Here is a 17,566-nt window from a genome sequence, read left to right as displayed (position 1 = left end):
TCCTCAGGTGGTGCAAGGAGTCATAGCTCCACTGACTTCAGCAGAGCTATGGCCATTTACACCGTCTGACGCTCTACCTCAGTCTCTCTGTTCTCTCATGTGCTAGGGTGACAGAGAGCAGAGGAGGGAGGTTAATGTGGGAAAGTGGAGTCCAGAGTTCCATGCCTATCTCATGTCACATGTAAATATATTTTTTGTACTATCAGTTTATACAGACCTCAATTTTCTCTATCACTAAAGCACCACACGCATTGGCACAAACTGTAGCTCATAAGAGCCTCAGGCCTAGAATACATTCCAGGACAATACAGAGCTGTGTTGCCTGCATGTGGAAGTTTGCACTTTGGATGGTTGTGGTCATAGCTATTATACACCACTTTAATGAGCAGTGAATCTACTTGGACATTAACACTGGAGTTTAAGTGAAAACCGATGAGAGCACTTCCATTAGCATGATATGCCACGATCCTAAGGACTAGCAGTGATTGACGTTAACACTGCAGTGACTTTCTGAAGACAACAAAAATAGTAAGTGAACATCTACTTTTGCAAAGAGCTCAGAAACAGCCCAGGAATCAAAGATTTCACTAAAATTAAACACTAGTCTACAAAACGGCTTTGTTAACGTTTTTTATTTTTTTTCAAATCACTGAAACACATTGAAAGTGCAGAGACAAAAGTTAATCTATGTGATGTATTTGCATACTTTTACAGACAAAATTAGAACAGAAACACATCCGGAGTATAACCTGATTAAATATTTAGTTCAGTCCTGAGCATTCGATGCTTAATACAGTATAAACATAGCAACAGTAAAAAAGATTTTAAAATTATTTGATTTGTATCCTAGAACAATTTCTGCTGAACTTCATTCATAATATTGTTTTGTACCTGTAATACTTAATTTTGATTACACAATTGCAATTACATACTGATAACTGAAACACGAGAACTAATTACTCCATTTGTTATTCCCTGTACAGGGTAAACTCTAATTCTTCAAGAGTGAGATTTATAAATCTGAACTTCATGGTTTGTTCATACCCACTTTTAGTTCAGTCTATTGAATGTTTCAGCAGTGTGAATAATTTGAATTAGTAAAAAACAAAACCCCCACAACTGTTAAAAGCTGCCTATAAATAAGTTTGTAACGCTACTAATGAGTTGGAAAGTGAGGAGAAAGAGCTGATATGTTTAAGTCTGTCTCATTTTAAAAATGAGCAAATTTTGCAAACTAAAGCCATCAGAACTTGACCGTCTTGGCCACACCCAATCAGAATTTATTTTTTTATACTCCTCTGAAGGTTATTCAACATATACACAAACAGCAGCTAGTCTGGCAAGAATTTAGAAAGCTGTAAATATTTCCCACAATAGTTTAACATCAAACATTTTAAATGGCCAGAACTGAACTATATTTAACAGAACATAAATAAGACTGTAAATAAATAAAAAAATAAATCATACGGTACAATTCTACACATCCTACCAACACTTTATATAATCAAACTGAGAAGCTGAAACAGTCAACCTTCGTTTCACCTCTACAGTAAATGTCAAACTTCTGTTTTTAAAGTTTGACCTCACAAGCATGAATCATATCTTCTTGTTTCTAGTAGTCGTGTGTGTGTGTGTGTGTGTGTGTGTGTGTGTGTTAAAAGAACAGCAATAAATGGATATCCATGAAGAATGATGCTCAGCCAGTTGGCCTGACTGGCACTTGTTCAGAACTGTGTGGCCTCCAGTTATACATTTATTATTTCAAATCCTTTAAATGTATTTGTGTATCACAAGAAAATCCTTGGTGTGTTTAACAAAAAAGATTCTAGGCACAGAATTTTCTTACCTTGACATTCGCAAACATATTGTAGCTATGTTCTCTTCATCTTTCAACAAGGCTAATTACTTTCTGGAAAAGTGAAGTGCTATGTATAGGTGGCTTGTCAATATAATCTGTAGGTTAAGGACAAAGATTCTATCCATAGAATAAAAAAAAACCTTTGAATTTAACATTTTTTTCAAAAACCTTCAGAGATTAGGTACTGCAGATACAAGTTGAGTTACATTGTTTTGGCTATAAGATCAACCACAAAGTTTTGTTTTACCCAACAGCATGTTGTAGATGCTTTATTCCAGATCTGATGCAGTCGCATGCTTCCCCAGGGACGATGACAAGCACATCCACATTGTGAAACAAAAAGGTCTGGTCAGATAAGTGAAAATTCTATTTTGATAGATATCTTGTGCACATTTACTCCTTAAGTTTGTTCAACTTGAACCATCATTATTCTGAAAAACAGCTTGTGTTTCATTTACTTAAAAAAAGGTAATGAGAACTGGAGTACATACCCAACTGAAATAGTTTATGGTTTCTAGGTCACAGATTTTTCCAGCATGGATTTCTACACCAACAATACTTCCGGTACTAGCGTCAGTGGATTCAATTTGAATTTGATGGGTAGTTTTTCCTCTTCTGACAACAGCACGGGTTTAATTTTTCATGAACCTGATCTTTTTGACATACTGCTTGTTGACAAAAGTAGACAACATTTAGGTCAAAAGGTTACATTTAAACGTAAGATTTGACAGCGCAGTGGTATGACTACTCATCTATAAACACTTTGATGTGAATTTGATTCAGCTTCAGTTTCAGAAAGCAGCTGCCCTTTTGGTAGTGTCACTGTTAAGAGGTTTTAGGGTTACTGGTCTGCCCTTTCCCCTCCCCACCTTGCAGATGCAAAGTACTGTACAGTGCAGCCCAAAGTACTGTACATTCACAAAATTATACTCCTGCACTCAGTACTCCACCTTTCTTTCTTCACAGAAATAAAAAGGACAGTCAGGAAATGGTTTTCAGAAACAAAATCCCAACGTAGGTGATGGAAATCTAAACTGCACCTGTTACGAGGCAGCCTTGCTGTTTTGGAAAGGAGCTTGCATTCATGGTTAATTTCAAACTATAAAAGTCACACTTGTACAAAAATATTGCATGGCATAACAGCCATCTTCACAGTCTGCTCACGTGAAAATAGTGAAAAGACAAACAATCTTCTGTTGAACGTAATATTTCTCAACACAGTGCGGTTCAACAGGATACACACTTTCCTTTGTTCCATCTTTACAAAATAAGAGCACACATGCGATACATACAAACTGTACAAAATTAGCATCCATGTACCAGAAGTGTTCCACTTTGGTTTTCTGCTAGTTGTGGTTTGTTTGTTTGTTTGTTTGGTGCCTTTTAACAGACAAGAACTCAGTTCGCTGTATTTTACAAATGAACATCTTTATAGTCGGATGTAAAATAGAAGATCTTTAAAAGCAGGAGGTTCTAACTACAAAACGTTCATCTAAAAAGATGAGCGAGTGGAAAAATACTTCAGTGAAAAATGTAATTATACATCATCTGCTGGTAGGGATGGTATGTTGATCTTCGCTCTTGTGAAGTAAGCGATCTTCTCCCTAGAATTAGAAAATAAGTTTAAGGAAACCTTTAAAGTGATCAGCAGCTAAAATACCACAAGAACTCCAACAGCTTCAGTATGTGATGAATAACGTAAGAGAACAGCTCTTTAAACTATTGGTTTTATGCAAAAATTTCAAGTACAAATAATTTATTCTATTGACTAAAATCCTTAGGGTCAGTGCTTTCAAGGTATCCAATGAATATGCTTGCAGAGAACGCTGTTGCCAGAGAAGTCTGAAATGAAGGGCCTATATTATGCACACTTATCAAAAGAGAGAGAAGCTCCAGTGGGAACAAAAAATGAAGCTTCTCAGTACAGCAGCGGCAGCAACAAAAACTCGTAATCATAACATTGCGATCATGGTAACCATATATCCTAATATGGCATTAAAAGGGGAACAGTCACTGCTAAAAGAGCGTTTGACATCTGATCCAGACTTTGAGAAAGAAAATTAGTGGAAGGGAAAAACAGGGCAGGAGTAACAAGCTGCATGAATTCCCTCAAAAAGAGGTAGGTAGAATTGTCACTATATGTTCCAGTTGCTTCCCCAGGCCTATCATCATCACCTCAGCCTTATCTGGATTACACTTCAGTTAGCTAGCTAGCTAGCTCTCATGCATGTACCAGTCTCACCCAGATACTGAACTGGCTTTCAACAGCACTGCATGGCTTATAAGGGAAAGATACAGAGCTCAATGTCATCAGCATGCAGAAAGTACCTCCCCATTAGCCCTCTCAGTAGCCCAATGGACACGATGAATGAGATAGGGACAAAAGAGAGCCTTGAACTCCACAAGCCATTGCCCCTAGGAGATAAAGAGCCACACTACTCTTGGGGAGTACTTGGCAAAGGAAGGAACAGTGGCACCAAAGAGCAGTTGTGCCTACTCTTGCTACAGTCTACAGCAAATCTGTAACATTTCATAATGAACAGCATTGAAAACAGCAGATTTATCAGCACAGGCACCAGGATCTTCACACTTCAGTAGGAGATCATCCACCGTTACTACCAATGCCAGCCCTGTACCCACGTTTGTACCAGATTGAAAAGTTTCAAGCAGATCTGGTGCATCTAGATACTCTTAATTGTCTCTATCACCTTAACCAAAAATGGGAGACTAGACAGCCGGTGGCATTTAACCATATTGCCAATGTTACATATTGGTTTCCAGCTCCCTGAACAGATACCACCTACATGACCTGTCGGAAGGAGGGGGTTGACAAGCTCCACTAACAACAGACCGACTACTCTCCTGCTGACCCTTACCAGCCAAGAAGGAAGTGAATTCAAAGAGACAGCAAAACACCTCTAATCTCTCTCATTGAATTGGACTGAACTTGACTCCAGTTCCTGCCACTCATTCACAGTAGCAGGCAGCCAAGCCCAAATCTGCTCACTTTTATTCACAACATATCCCTCATAACTAGAGGAACTTTATCAACTACCCCAGGAAGGCAGCTCTGATCAACAAGCTCTCTGTCACCCAAACCTAATCTATTGATTGAGACGTTTTGGATGATATGGCAGAGGCAAAGAATCTTTACTTTGCCTCCCACATAACCATGGCATAAGAATTTAAAGACTCTTTATGACTCTATCTCTGAACATCAGCCCCAGATTTCCGTCTCTGGAGACTTTGCTGTCTTCATTCTCACTTCACCCATGATAGGTTATCTACAGACGAAGGAAATCCATGAGGGCAAAGCCAGATAAGATGGTGCATAGGACACAACGTATATGTAACCTTCTGCCTGTCAGAGTTGGCAGCAACAAGGGCCGGGTTCAGTATCTAGGGGTTCCATTCCAATAACATAATGCAAACCGGCTCGAGCCCCCACCCAGTGACCTGGGACAAATTTATACCACCCCTGCTGGGCGCCTCCAGGAGGCAGTACTTCCCCTCTCACAAGCGCATAGTCTGAATGCAGCAAAAAGCCTTTTAATAACAGAGAGAAACAATGTGGCATTATGTTGGGGAAACACCACCAACGGGATTCATAACACAACCCATGAGCAAAAACCCACCCCAAGCAAATTGGGGCGTGTCCTTTCCCTTTGGTTCTTGAGTCCAGCAACCCAAAATCACCCAAAGTCCCAAAAGTCCAACGACCCAAAAGTCTCTGTCCCTGATCAGAGTTCAAAAGTTTATCTGCAGAGTTTTACCTTCCAACCTGGGTGAAGATTGGGGGAGGAGGAGGTGAAGGGGCACCTTACGTGGTCCAAGCTGATGGCCCCACCTCTCCCTGGGGCTCCGCTCTGCCAGCTGCCCCATGAGCTGCTCTAGGCATCTGACAAACTGCTCTGCTCCACCAGCCGCTCTGGTCGCCATCCCGCAAACTGCTCTGCAGTATAGCTTCAGGCTCCCCCACTACTTAACACAACACTCAGTGATTTCAGCTCTTAGTAAGTTTAGCTCTTTTGTGACTTCAGCTTGTAGTAGGGGAGCCTCAGTGCTCGTGCACCATTGGCCCAAAGTGAATTCAGCTCAGCAGCCTGTAACTAGGCTCCTAATGGAATCAAAATTAGCTCTAATATTCCACAGTGGAGAGAGGAGGCAGTGCAATTAGCATGTAAGGCCCTCACGAGGGGGCCCATGCCACCAAGTATTAATACCTGTCCCCAGCCTCTCTCAAGTCACAGAGTTTTGGAACCCATATCCCTTGCCTAGCAAGTGCTCCTTAGTTGACGGCGAGTCCCTCCGTCATAACAAAAGGCCAAGTACAGGTCCACTGTCCTTGATACCCATAATCAGGGTAATAACAATTTATTATTCCTGCCCCAATAACAGAGACACTGGGGATCCCACGGCAGCCAAAGTGACCATTTTGGCAGCAATTGGCTCATGCTAGGCGGGGTGGGTGTGCCTATGCAAATGAGATTGGCCCCTGAAGTTCTTTTCCACAACTTGCCACACCTCACCACCAGATGTCAGGGTGGAGCTCATCCTGACTCTGCTTACATATAGATTATGGATGATAAAAGTTTACAATATTCTACCAACCCCTCAATAGTGATCTTTCACAGGAATATCTTCCCACAGAGCCTCCTAGAGGTGCTCTACTTTCATTAGTTTTTGAGTGGGGACCATTAAAACAGGTCCATCGCCTGACAGGATAGGTGTGCCCTAAACTCAAACTATAGGGGGCTATTTCCCCAGTACATGGAGCCTGGATTCCAACTGCCTAAGCTTGAGCTCCAGTTCAAAACACTCGGTCAAGAGTGCAACTATCTGAACTGAGCCAGTAGCTACCAGTTCACATAGTTACATGGCCATCAGGAACTTCGGAGATGATACCAAGGTTTTATCGTCCCGATGGATGTTGAAGTCATTGTGTAACTATCTGCCTCAATTCCTCCAACAACACTACGGTTAGGAGCTTCCATAGCTCATGCCAAGATCTGGGAGAGCAATGGGTTGATTAGCACTCTGACAAAGTTCCTCCTCTGCCTTGGTGGGTCCTGCGCTTATTGGCGGATTTGCTCGCCTCAGAGGTTCACGGCAGCCCTCAGTTTGGCCACTTTCAAGGCTCAAATCTGCTGTTCATTCAGTTAGCCTCATCACTGGCCAGCATGGGGAAAAGGAAGATCAACAATCCCTTCAGTCTCTGCTGATCCACCTAGTGGATTGGGGAACAGGCCAGAGACCTTCCCCTCTGTTGGAACCCATAGTCCAGGTCAACTCCTCCGGTATCAAGTTGGGAGAATGGAGGGATGGGGGGAACCCGGGCCCGCCCTCTACTCCGGGTTCCAGCCCAGGGCCCTGTGGATTGCAGCTGTCTTCAGTGTCTCCTGTAACAGCTGTGTGACAGCTACAACTCCCTGAGCTACTTCCCCATGGCCTCCTCCCAACACCTTCTTTATTCTCACCCCAGGACCTTCCTCCTGATGTCTGATAATGCCTGTACTGCTCAGTCTTCCAGTAGTATGCCTTCTCACTCTCGGCTTCTTGTGCCTCTTGCTCCCAGCTCCTCGCACACACACCACAAACTGAAGTGAGCTCCTTTTTTAAAAAACCCAGGTGCCCTGATTAGCCTGCCTGTCTTAATTGATGCTGGCAGCTTCTTGATTGGCTGCAGGTGTTCTAATCAGCCTGTCTGCCTTAATTGTTTCCAGAAAGTTCCTGATTGTTCTGGAAACTTCCCTATTACCTTACCCAGGGAAAAGGGACCTCCTTAACCTGGGGCTAATATATCTGCCTTCTAGCACTCTCTTGTAGCCATCTGCCCTGACCCTGTCACAGCACCCAAAAATTAGTCACAAATTAACTCCATTCCAAGACACACACACACACACAGAAGATAAAGACAATATATTTTATCCAATTTTGCAGTGAGTGACTGCTGTATTCTGAGTTGGAGGCAAACAGCATGGCCATACTACCTCCCTGATCATTCTCCTTAGGATGATTCTGTACTAAATAGCTGGCTGCTGCATCAGAATGGATCCATCAGTATTATCCTACCAGCTTTTGGTGATGCAAGCAAGATCAGGTACTTCATCCTTCAGTCACCACAGGTGACACTATTCACCACCAATCTTGCATTTAACAGCATGAGCCTAAGGCTAGAACCACAGCCTCTTAAGAGTTAATGACAGGCAAAACCAACAGAAATGAAATTTATAAGATATCATTTCTGCTTTACGCTGAACAAAACCCATAAACAATCTCTACCTGCCTTGTTTCTCCCTTGTGGCTGTCAAAAGGGACTGGAGAGGGCCAAAGCCTCCCAGCCCGCCATCCAATTATGGTGCCAGTTGTGAGGATTTCCTGATCAAATAGATATTGCCTTAACACTAACTTAACTCACTATTATGTGTCCTAGATTGGCATCAGGGAGATTTACTAAAATTATGCCAAAGAATCTCTGTTAGCCCTGGTCTACACTCCAGGGTTAGGTCGATTTTATAATGAATGCGTCTACACTAGAAACCCCGTTCCATCCAGGGTTCTTAAAATCGACTTCTGTACTTCTCCCTGGCGAGGGGAGGAGCGCTAAAATTGACCTTGCTGGGTCAAATTTGGGGTAGTACGGATGCAAATCTATGTTACTGGCCTCCGGGAGCTATCCTAGAGTGCTCCAATGTGACCGCTTTGGACAGCACTTTCAACTCCGATGCACTAGCCAGGTACACAGGAAAAGCCCTGGCAACTTTTGAATTTCATTTCCCATTTGGTCAGCGTGGCGAGCTCAGCAGCACAGGTGACCATGCAGTCTCCTCAGAATCGCAAACAAACTCCAGCATGCAGCGAAGGGGAGACACTGGAACTGATTGCCGTATGGGTAGAGGAATCTGTGCAGGCAGAGCTCTGATCAAAAAGAAGAAATGCTAATATATATGCCAAATGGCACAGGGCATAATGGACAGAGGCTACAACAGGGACCCACAGCAGTGCCACGTGAAAGTCAAGGAGCTCAGGCAAGCCTACCAAAAGACAAAGGAGGCAAATGGTTGCTCTGGGTCAGAGCCCCATACATGCCACTTCTGTGATCAGCTGCATGGCATTCTAGGAGGGGACCATACCACTACCCCACCACTGTCCGTGGACACCTGCAAGTGGGGAGTCTCATGCGATATGGAGGAGGATTTTATGGAGGAGGAGGAGAATGAGCAGCAGGCAAGCGGTGAATCCGTTCTTCCCGGCAGCCAAGACCTTTTCATCATCCTGGAGCCAATACCCTCCCAAGGCAGGATCCCCGACCCTGAAGGTGGAGAAGGCACCTCTGGTGAGTGCACATTTGTAACTACAGTACAGGGTTTAAAAGCAACAGTGTTTAATGTTTGATTTGCCCTGAAGACTTGGGATGCATTTGCGGTCAGTATAGCTGCTGGAAAAGTCTGTTAATGTGTCTGGGGATGGAGCAGGAATCCTCCAGGGAGATCTCCATGAAGCTCTCCTAGAGGTACTCTGAAAGCCTTTGCAGAAGGTTTCTGCGGAGGGCTGCCTTATTTCAATCTTCACGGTAGGACACTTTATTACGCCAAGCCAGTAGCAAGTAGTCTGGAATCACTGCAGCACAAAGCATGGCAGCGAATGGTCCAGGGATTTGGTCACATTCAAGAAACATTTGGTTTTTATCTTTCTGTGTTAGCCTCAGGAGGGTGATATCATTCATGGTCACCTGGTTGAAATAGGGGAATTTTTGTAAGGGAACAGTAAAAGGACCCCGTTTATGCTGGGCTGTGTGTGCTCGGCTAAAAGGGATCATCCCACAGCCACACTGAGGGGGGAGGGGTGAAGGAATTATCCCAAATAGCCACGCGGAGGGGTAGAGGGAGGTGTGTGCTGCACATCCACACGAAAACCGCAGCCCCTCCTTTTAAATGGCAAACCCAACCGGCATTGCTTGCTATGGGGAAGGAGGGTGCCGCAGTTTGAAAACATTCCCACGTTATGAAGGCGTAAGAAGCCAAACCCGCTCACCCTTTGGCTTACCATGGCTGCCTGGAAACCAAATTCTGTTGACCAGCCAGCCATGTGTGATGTGTCACCACACCAGCAGGCGCTCAATATAAAAGGCAAAATGCGACCTTGTACCTAAAGCACATGTGCTGTCTGCTGTGAATTGCTTGATTCACTGGGAAAGAGTCTCCCTTTTGTTCTCAGAAATGTATCATCTTAAATTTTACTCTCCCTTTTTATCCCCCCACAGGTGCAAGTGTTTCTATGTTCCCCCTATCATCTCCGTCCCTGAGATTATCATAGATCAGAAGGCGAAAAAAATGCACTTGCAATGACATGTTTTCCGAGCTCATGCGGTCCTCCCGCACTGATAGAGCACAGCTGAATGCGTGGAGGCATTCAGTGGCAGAGTCCAGGAAAGCATTAAGTGAGTGCAATGAGAAGAGGCAGGATGCAATGCTCAGCCAAACGGGGGAGCAAACGGACATGCTCAGATGTCTGGTGGAGCTGCAGGAAAGCCAACAAGAGCACAAACTGCCGTGGCATCCACTGTAAAAGCTCCTGACCTCCTCCCCCCCAAGTTCCATATTCTCCTCACCCACACGCCCAAGAACGCAGACGGGTTGGGGAAGGCGGCTCCGGGCACCCAGCCACTCAACTCCACGGGATGGCCTAAGCAACAGAAGGCTGTCATTCAAACAGTTTTGATTTTTAGTGTGGCTACAATAAGCAATGTGCCCTTGTAGTCTCCTTCTCCCCTCCTCCCCCACCTCACCCAGGCTACCTTATCAGTTATCGCCCTTTTTAAAAAAATTAATACATAAAGAATGCATGGTTTCAAAACAATAGTGACTTTATTTCCTTTGCCAGCTGTGATCGAAGGTGGTTGGCTTACAGGGAATTAAAATCAAGAAAGGAGGCGGGTTTGCCTCAAGGAGAAACACACACAACATTTCCCAGAGTGACTACCCTTGATAGCAGAATGTCAGTGATTGCACTGGCTACTTGAATCACAGCAGTCTCAACAGTAGATTTGCCCATTCCAATTGATTCCCGACTGACCGATAGCAGTCAGGCGTTGCAAGCTTCCACAGGGCTATCGCCACTCGCTTCTCAACTGTCAGGGAAGCTCTCATCTTAGTATTCCTGCGCTTCAAGGCGGGGAAAAGCAACTCACAGAACTCCAGGAAAGTGGCCTCACACATGTGAAAGTTTCGCAGCCACTGGGAATCATCCCCTACCTCCAAGACTATGTGGTCCCACCAGTCTATGATTGTTTGCTGGGCCCAGAATTGTCGTTCCACTGTATCAACCAGCCCCACTGCCGCCATGATGTCCCAATTGCCACATCCCATGCTTTCAGTAACGTCTGTGTCCATGTCCTCCTCACAATCGTCCTCACACAATCGTGCTGCTGTCTCTTAGCCAGATTCTGCACATACTGCAGTATAATGCGCGAGGTGTTTACAATGCTCACAACAGCAGCGGTGAGCTGAGCGGGCTCCATGCTTGCTGTGCTAAATGGCGTCTGCACAGGTAACCCAGGAAAAAAGGTGCAAAATGATTGTCTGCAGTTGCTTTCATGGAGGAAGGAGGGGAGACTGATAACATGTACTCAAAACCACCCACGACAATGCTTTTGCCCCTTCAGGCATTAGGAGCTTAACCCAGAATTCCAATGGGCAGCGGAGACTGAGGGAACTGTGGGATAGCTTCCCACAGTGCACCGCTCCGTGAGTCTATGCTAGCCACGGTAGTGAGGACGCACTCTGCCGATTTAATGCTCTTAGTGAGGACATACTGGATTAAGAGAAGATGTAGGTTTTGACTAATACTGCACTGGCATATTGGCTTACGCTCAGATAATTCATGTTCCAACACTACAGCAAATTGACCAATTCTAAATAAAAGGATGTTCTTAAAATGAGAGCTTAGACTGACCAACTCTACAGATTTAGAAGAGCCAGAAGACCAACCAGAACATGCTGTACCTGAACGACTGCACTTCCACTGGCACTTTCTGGCTCTGTTCCCGTAACCGACACACATCCTTGGAAGCTTTTCTCATCAATTTTTCAGCACTTAAACCCTGTTTCTGTTCCTCCTTTGATTGTTCAGCCTGTAGAGGGGGAAAATTACAACATCCAGCAATTGACAATTTCAAAAGAGGCTGTAGGAGGAAGAATGTGGAGTTAAATCCATCAGGCAAAATCTCTTTATACAAGGGAGTTTATGGAACATAGCACAAAGTTACCGAGAACTCAAGTAGAAGTGGTGTACATCGCTTCAATAGGGAGCTGAGCGTTACTTTAGAAATGGAAAGAATGCACCAGCACATCTGCTAGCTAGATGCCTGAGGTGAGATAATTTATTTCCTGGGTTTATAACAGACCAGGGCTATGTCAGTTTGTTGTAGTTATGTTCCTGAAAAATGCGACTTTAAGCTAAATCATTTTAATTCTTATGGGGAAATTGGATTCGCTTAATGTAAATGGGGGGGTTAGGTTCCAGGGAAATTTTTTTCACCAGACAAAAAACTATATATATATATACACACACACACACACACACACACAGAGTTTTAAACAAACAGTTTAATACTGTGCACAGCAATGATGAGTGTGAAGTTTGGATGAGGTGGTGAAGTTAGAGGGTGGAAGAGGGTGGGATATTTCCCAGGGAACGCCTTACTGCTAAATGATGAACTAGCACTCGGCTGAGCCCTCAAGGGTTAACACATTGTTGTTAATGTAGCCTCACACTCTACAAGGCAGCATGAATGGAGGGAGGGGAAGACAGCATGGCAGAGAGAGACAGCGACACACACCCTGTGTGAGGGAGAGAGAGAGATGCGTATTGCCCCTTTAAGTACACTGACCCCATTCTAAGTACATTGCCTTTAAAAAAATCAGGAAGTTGAGACAGCAGCTGCGGCCAGCTCTCTCTGTCCTGAGCCCTGTCCTGTCCCCACCCTGCTTTATATGGAGAAGGGGTAAGGGGGGCAGGAGTAGGGGAGAGGGGGACACCCTGATATTAGCCCCCCCTTCCCTGCACAGCAAGCAGGAGGCTCCCAGGAGCAGCTCCAAGGCAGAGGGCAGGAGCAGCACATGGCAGTGGGGGGAGGGACAGCTGAACCGCTGGCAATTGGTAGCCTGCTGGGCAGCTGCTGCACAGGGAACTTAGGGGAGCAGGGAGCTGATGGGGGGCTGCCGGTCCACCCTGGTTCCAAGCTCCCACCAGCTAGCTCCAACGGGCTGCTCTTCCTGCAAGCCGTGGACAAAGCAGGCGGCTGCCAAACCTTATAAGGGAGCACTGCACAACTTTAAACCAGCATGTTCCCTAATTGATCAGCAACGTAACAATGAGACAATGTTAACTGGGACGACTAAGTGAGGAGTTACTGTACCAGTCATTGCCTGGCCAAGTGTTTAGTTACAAAAAGGAAAGAGAAGGTGCCTTCCTAATATTTAAAATACTTCTGCCCATTTATACTTCTCTACAATGCTGTTCTTACCAGCTTCTTAAAAAGAGACCAGCTTGGCATTAGAGCTTAGCCCCTCTTATGTTAACTATTTTAGATCGGTTACTTACAAATGACCATTTGCTTTAGGATTGCTAAGGAAAATAGTAGGGCTGTCGATTAATCACAGTTAACTCACGTGATTAACTCAAAAAAATTAATTGCGATTAATCGCAGTTTTAATTGTACTGTTAAACAATGGAATACCAATTGACATTTATTAAATATTTTGGATGTTTTTCTACAATTTCATATATACTGTATTCTGTGTTGTAATTGAAATCAAAGTGTACATTATTTTTAAATACAAATATTTGCACTGTAAAAATGATAAACAAAAGAAATAGTATTTTTCAATTCACTTCATACAAGTACTGTAGTGCAATCACTTTGTCATGAAAGTGCAACTTATAAATGTACATTTTTCTTGGATACATAACTGCACTCAAAAACAAAACACTGTAAAATGTTAGAGCCTACAAGTCAACTCAGTCCTACTTCTTGTTCAGCCAATTGCAAACAAGTTTGTTTACATTTACAGGAGATAATGCTGCCCTCCTCTTATTTACAGTTTCACCAGAAAGTGAGAACAGGCATTCGCATGGCACTTTAGCATATCTGGCATGTAAATACCTTGCAATGCCAGCTACAAAACATCTGTATGTTCCTTCATGCTTCGGTCACCATTCCAGAGGATATGCTTCCATGCTGATGACGCTCTTTAAAAAAATAACGTGTTAATTAAATTTGTGACAACTTCTTAGGGGAGAATTTTATGTTCCTGGCTCTGTTTTACCTGCATTCTGCCATATATTTCATGGTATAGCAGTCTCAGATGATGTCCAGCACGTTTGTTTTAAGAACACTTTCACTGCAGATTTGACAAAACACAAAGAAGGTACCAATGTGATATTTCTAAAAATAGCTATAGCACTTGACCCAAGGTTTAAGAATCTGAAGTGCCTTCCAAAATCTGAGAGGGATGAGGTGTGGAGCATGCTTTCAGAAGTCTTAAAAGAGCAACACACCAGAACCCGAAAGCTACAGACCCGAACCACCAAAAAAAGAAAATCTACCTTCTGCTGGTGGCATCTGACTCAGATGATGAAAATGAACATGCGTCGGTCCGCATTATTTTGGATTATTATCAAGCAGAACCTGTCATCAGCATGGACACATGCCCCCTGGAACGGTGGTTGAAGCATGAAGGGACATATGAATCTTTAACACATCTGGCACGTAAATATCTTGTGATGCCAGCTACGACAGTGCTATGAGAACGCCTGTTCTCACTTTCAGGTGACATTGTAAATGAGAAGCAGGCAGCATTATCTTCTGCAAACATAAACAAACTTGTTTGTCTGAGTGATTGGCTGAACAAGAAGTAAGACTGAGTGGACTTGCAGGCTCTAAAATTTTACATTGTTTTATTTTTGAATGCAGTTACTTTTGTACATAATTCTACATTTGTAATTTCAACTTTCATGACAAAGAGATTGCACTACAGTATTTGTATTAGGTGAACTGAAAAATATTATTTCTTTTGGTTTTTTTACAGTGCAAAACTTGTAATAAAAAATAAAGTGAGCACTGTACATTGTATTCTGTGTTGTAATTGAAATCAATATATTTGAAAATGGAGAAAAATCCAAAAATAGTTAAATAAATGGTATTCTATTATTTTTTTAATTGCACAATTAACTGTGATTAATTTTAATCACTTGACAGCCCTAGAAAATAGTATTTCTATGGCAGTCACCAAATTGCACTGTGGAGTTGGGGTGCCACACAGCATTTTGGAGCAAGTGAGAGCCCATCCCCCTCCTTAGGCTTCAGAGGCCAAGTTCCAGCCTCAGCCACAGCTTCAAAGTGCTAGTGTGAACCCTGCTAGCCCAAGTCTGTCAACACACACTGGGAGGCTCGCTCCTGCTTGCTCCAAAATTCTATGAAGGCATACCCTGAATGTATAGGCTACAAAAAGCAGCACACCTGCAACCTGTTGAAAATGAACATCTCTAATTTGCCTTCAACAACAAAGTCTATTGTACTAACATTTTTAATACCCTCCTATTTCTTTCACTTCATTTTTTTAAATAGAAGCAATTTTGCAATAATACAAGAGAAAATATCCACTTCAGAACATTAATGCTGAACCACACATTTTAAAGGTGAGAGAAGGAAAAAGAAAGCAGCAAAAATAGCTGTTTTTCTTGTACGTAAGCGACCATTATAGTAAAAAATTGTTCTACTATACTTGCATAGTGTCTCTGCACCAGTGATTATAGAAAAGTTACCACCCCGAATAAAGCTATGGTCAGTGTTTATTAGTATCACTGCAGAAACCACTCACCCATCCCCCTGGAAATCCCTCTCTTCCCTCAAAATATCGAGTCAGATTTTAAAATTGAGGTTAATACAGAAATATTTTCCCCATTAGTTCTTGGACACTAGCAGGCATGGTATATACACAGTAAGAATAGCAATCTGCAACTTACTGCTGGCAAGTAAAGTAACACTTGGAAAATTAATACATGTTTTGTCAGTGGCCATGTGTTAAAATCACAAGCATTCCCAGCTAATATTGATTATCAGAATATGTAAGCATCCACTATTTCAAGTTTTCTACTTTTATTTTCACTTCACAGATCTATGATATTTCTGGAAATTGTACCACATTTAAGAGTAAATAGCAGGAAAGGAACGTGCTGCCTCTGATAAATGCAGAAACAAAACACCTACAGTGAGAAAGACAGATTGTCAAGAGAAAATTTGCAGATCTGGAAAAAGCTCTCTCTGGGTCAGATCTGCATTTTCAGCACAGGGCAGAAAAGGTCACAGCCACATGGTAAATGGTTTTCTTCTACAGTTCAAGAAAGATAAAATAGCCCCAATTCTCTCCCTTCCTGGTAAGACAGGTGTGGGTCTCAGTGTTTCACCTGAATGCTTCTGCAAAATGTTACAAAATCGTTTTAATAAAGGACAGAGAGGCATTTACAAAAGTTCCGGTGACACGAGGTAACCTTTTAGTATGGATGTAGGGAGCAATATAGTACATCATGATCATGCCACAGCTTACAGTTTGTAATTATCTGGGGACAGCACTTGAAAGAGTGACTGGTAGGGCTTTTGTTATTCAAAGCCTTGAATTAACTCACTTCAGTACTTAACAGCACCCAAGGAGTTTGTGCTAGCACTACAGGCAGGGGCAACAGACTGGCCACTCTGCCAGACCTGAGATGGCCTGTTATACCCCTGCCCATCAATCCACTCATCAAAGTGCTTGCAGCTCCCATTTCAAAACCTGAACAAAATAATAGCAGAGAAGTGTGTTTTCAGAGCACTTTCAATAACTGAGTTGCAGACCCTGTTTCCCCTACCTGAGCAATTCCTACATCAGGTACTGGAGGCACCATGAGCCTGCACTCTCATATTTAATCGGGAAGGGGCTGAGTTGTACCTTCCCCCAATGGAAGCAGCAGGCGCTTCAACTGATCTTGGGAAATCCATGGAGGCAGATATCTCAGTAAACAGGCCCTGTGCCTCTGTACTGGCTCCCAAGCCCCTCCCTCACCTCCAGCCTCTTCCGAACCCACAACAGTATGGTTTCTGATCGGGATCCCCCACTAACACTTTGCTCTTGGAGACCCTTTGGTGACAAGAGGGTTACATGAAGGAATGTTGCCACTGACAGTAGAACCCACACACAGTCCTTATCCCAACCCTGCCCAGGACACACAACGCAGACTCCATGGGGTTAGTGAAAGATGCCACAGAAGCTGCGCTCTGCTTTTACTGCTTCTCCCCTATCTCCTGGGTTCTTTCACCTGCAGATGTGGAGGGGACAAGGATGCCCTGAAAAAAGCAACGCACATCATTTGGCTCTGGCTAACTCCAGTATTATTAAAGCTCAGTGCAGCATCACCAGGCTACCACATCGCACACTGTAGATGAAGAGGTGAGTGAGCCTCAGGACAACTGAGCACAGGAAAGCTCTCCCCGTCTAAGCGTATGAGTTCTCAAACATTTTACAGAACAGACCCACTTGATGATAGATGTTTTCTCTTCTCCCATTACCAACGGAATGGACCACCTCCCTTTCCCATTCATAAATGTGGAGATCATCCCTTCATCAGTGTAAGGAGTTGAGACAGTGATTAGGTGAATTTACCTCATGT

At 43.5% G+C, this 17,566-nt stretch overlaps 1 protein-coding gene across 7 annotated transcripts in view; it reads right to left on the bottom strand.

Annotated features, from left to right (window-relative positions):
• WWC2 (WW and C2 domain containing 2) overlaps nt 1–17,566 on the bottom strand; it is a 214,451-nt gene that overhangs the window by 25,040 nt on the left and 171,845 nt on the right. For 2 of the 7 annotated variants that reach the window (XM_073341739.2, XM_073341742.2), the window contains 2 exons: nt 11,863–11,990; nt 719–3,462 (listed from right to left, as the gene is read on the bottom strand). The exons of 2 other annotated variants lie outside the window; for them this stretch is intronic. In XM_073341739.2, coding sequence (XP_073197840.1) covers nt 3,396–3,462; nt 11,863–11,990 — 195 coding nt within the window. In that variant the 3' untranslated portion in view covers nt 719–3,395. Of the gene's footprint in view, nt 1–718; nt 3,463–10,683; nt 11,400–11,862; nt 11,991–17,566 lie in introns of those variants that run through there. 3 more of the 7 variants (XM_073341735.2, XM_073341737.2, XM_073341741.2) reach the window with 3 other exon arrangements.

The sequence above is a fragment of the Lepidochelys kempii genome, chromosome 4 (assembly GCF_965140285.1).
Source record: "Lepidochelys kempii isolate rLepKem1 chromosome 4, rLepKem1.hap1, whole genome shotgun sequence".
Classification (NCBI taxonomy): domain Eukaryota; kingdom Metazoa; phylum Chordata; order Testudines; family Cheloniidae; genus Lepidochelys; species Lepidochelys kempii.
This window is presented reverse-complemented; position numbering and strand designations above follow the sequence as displayed.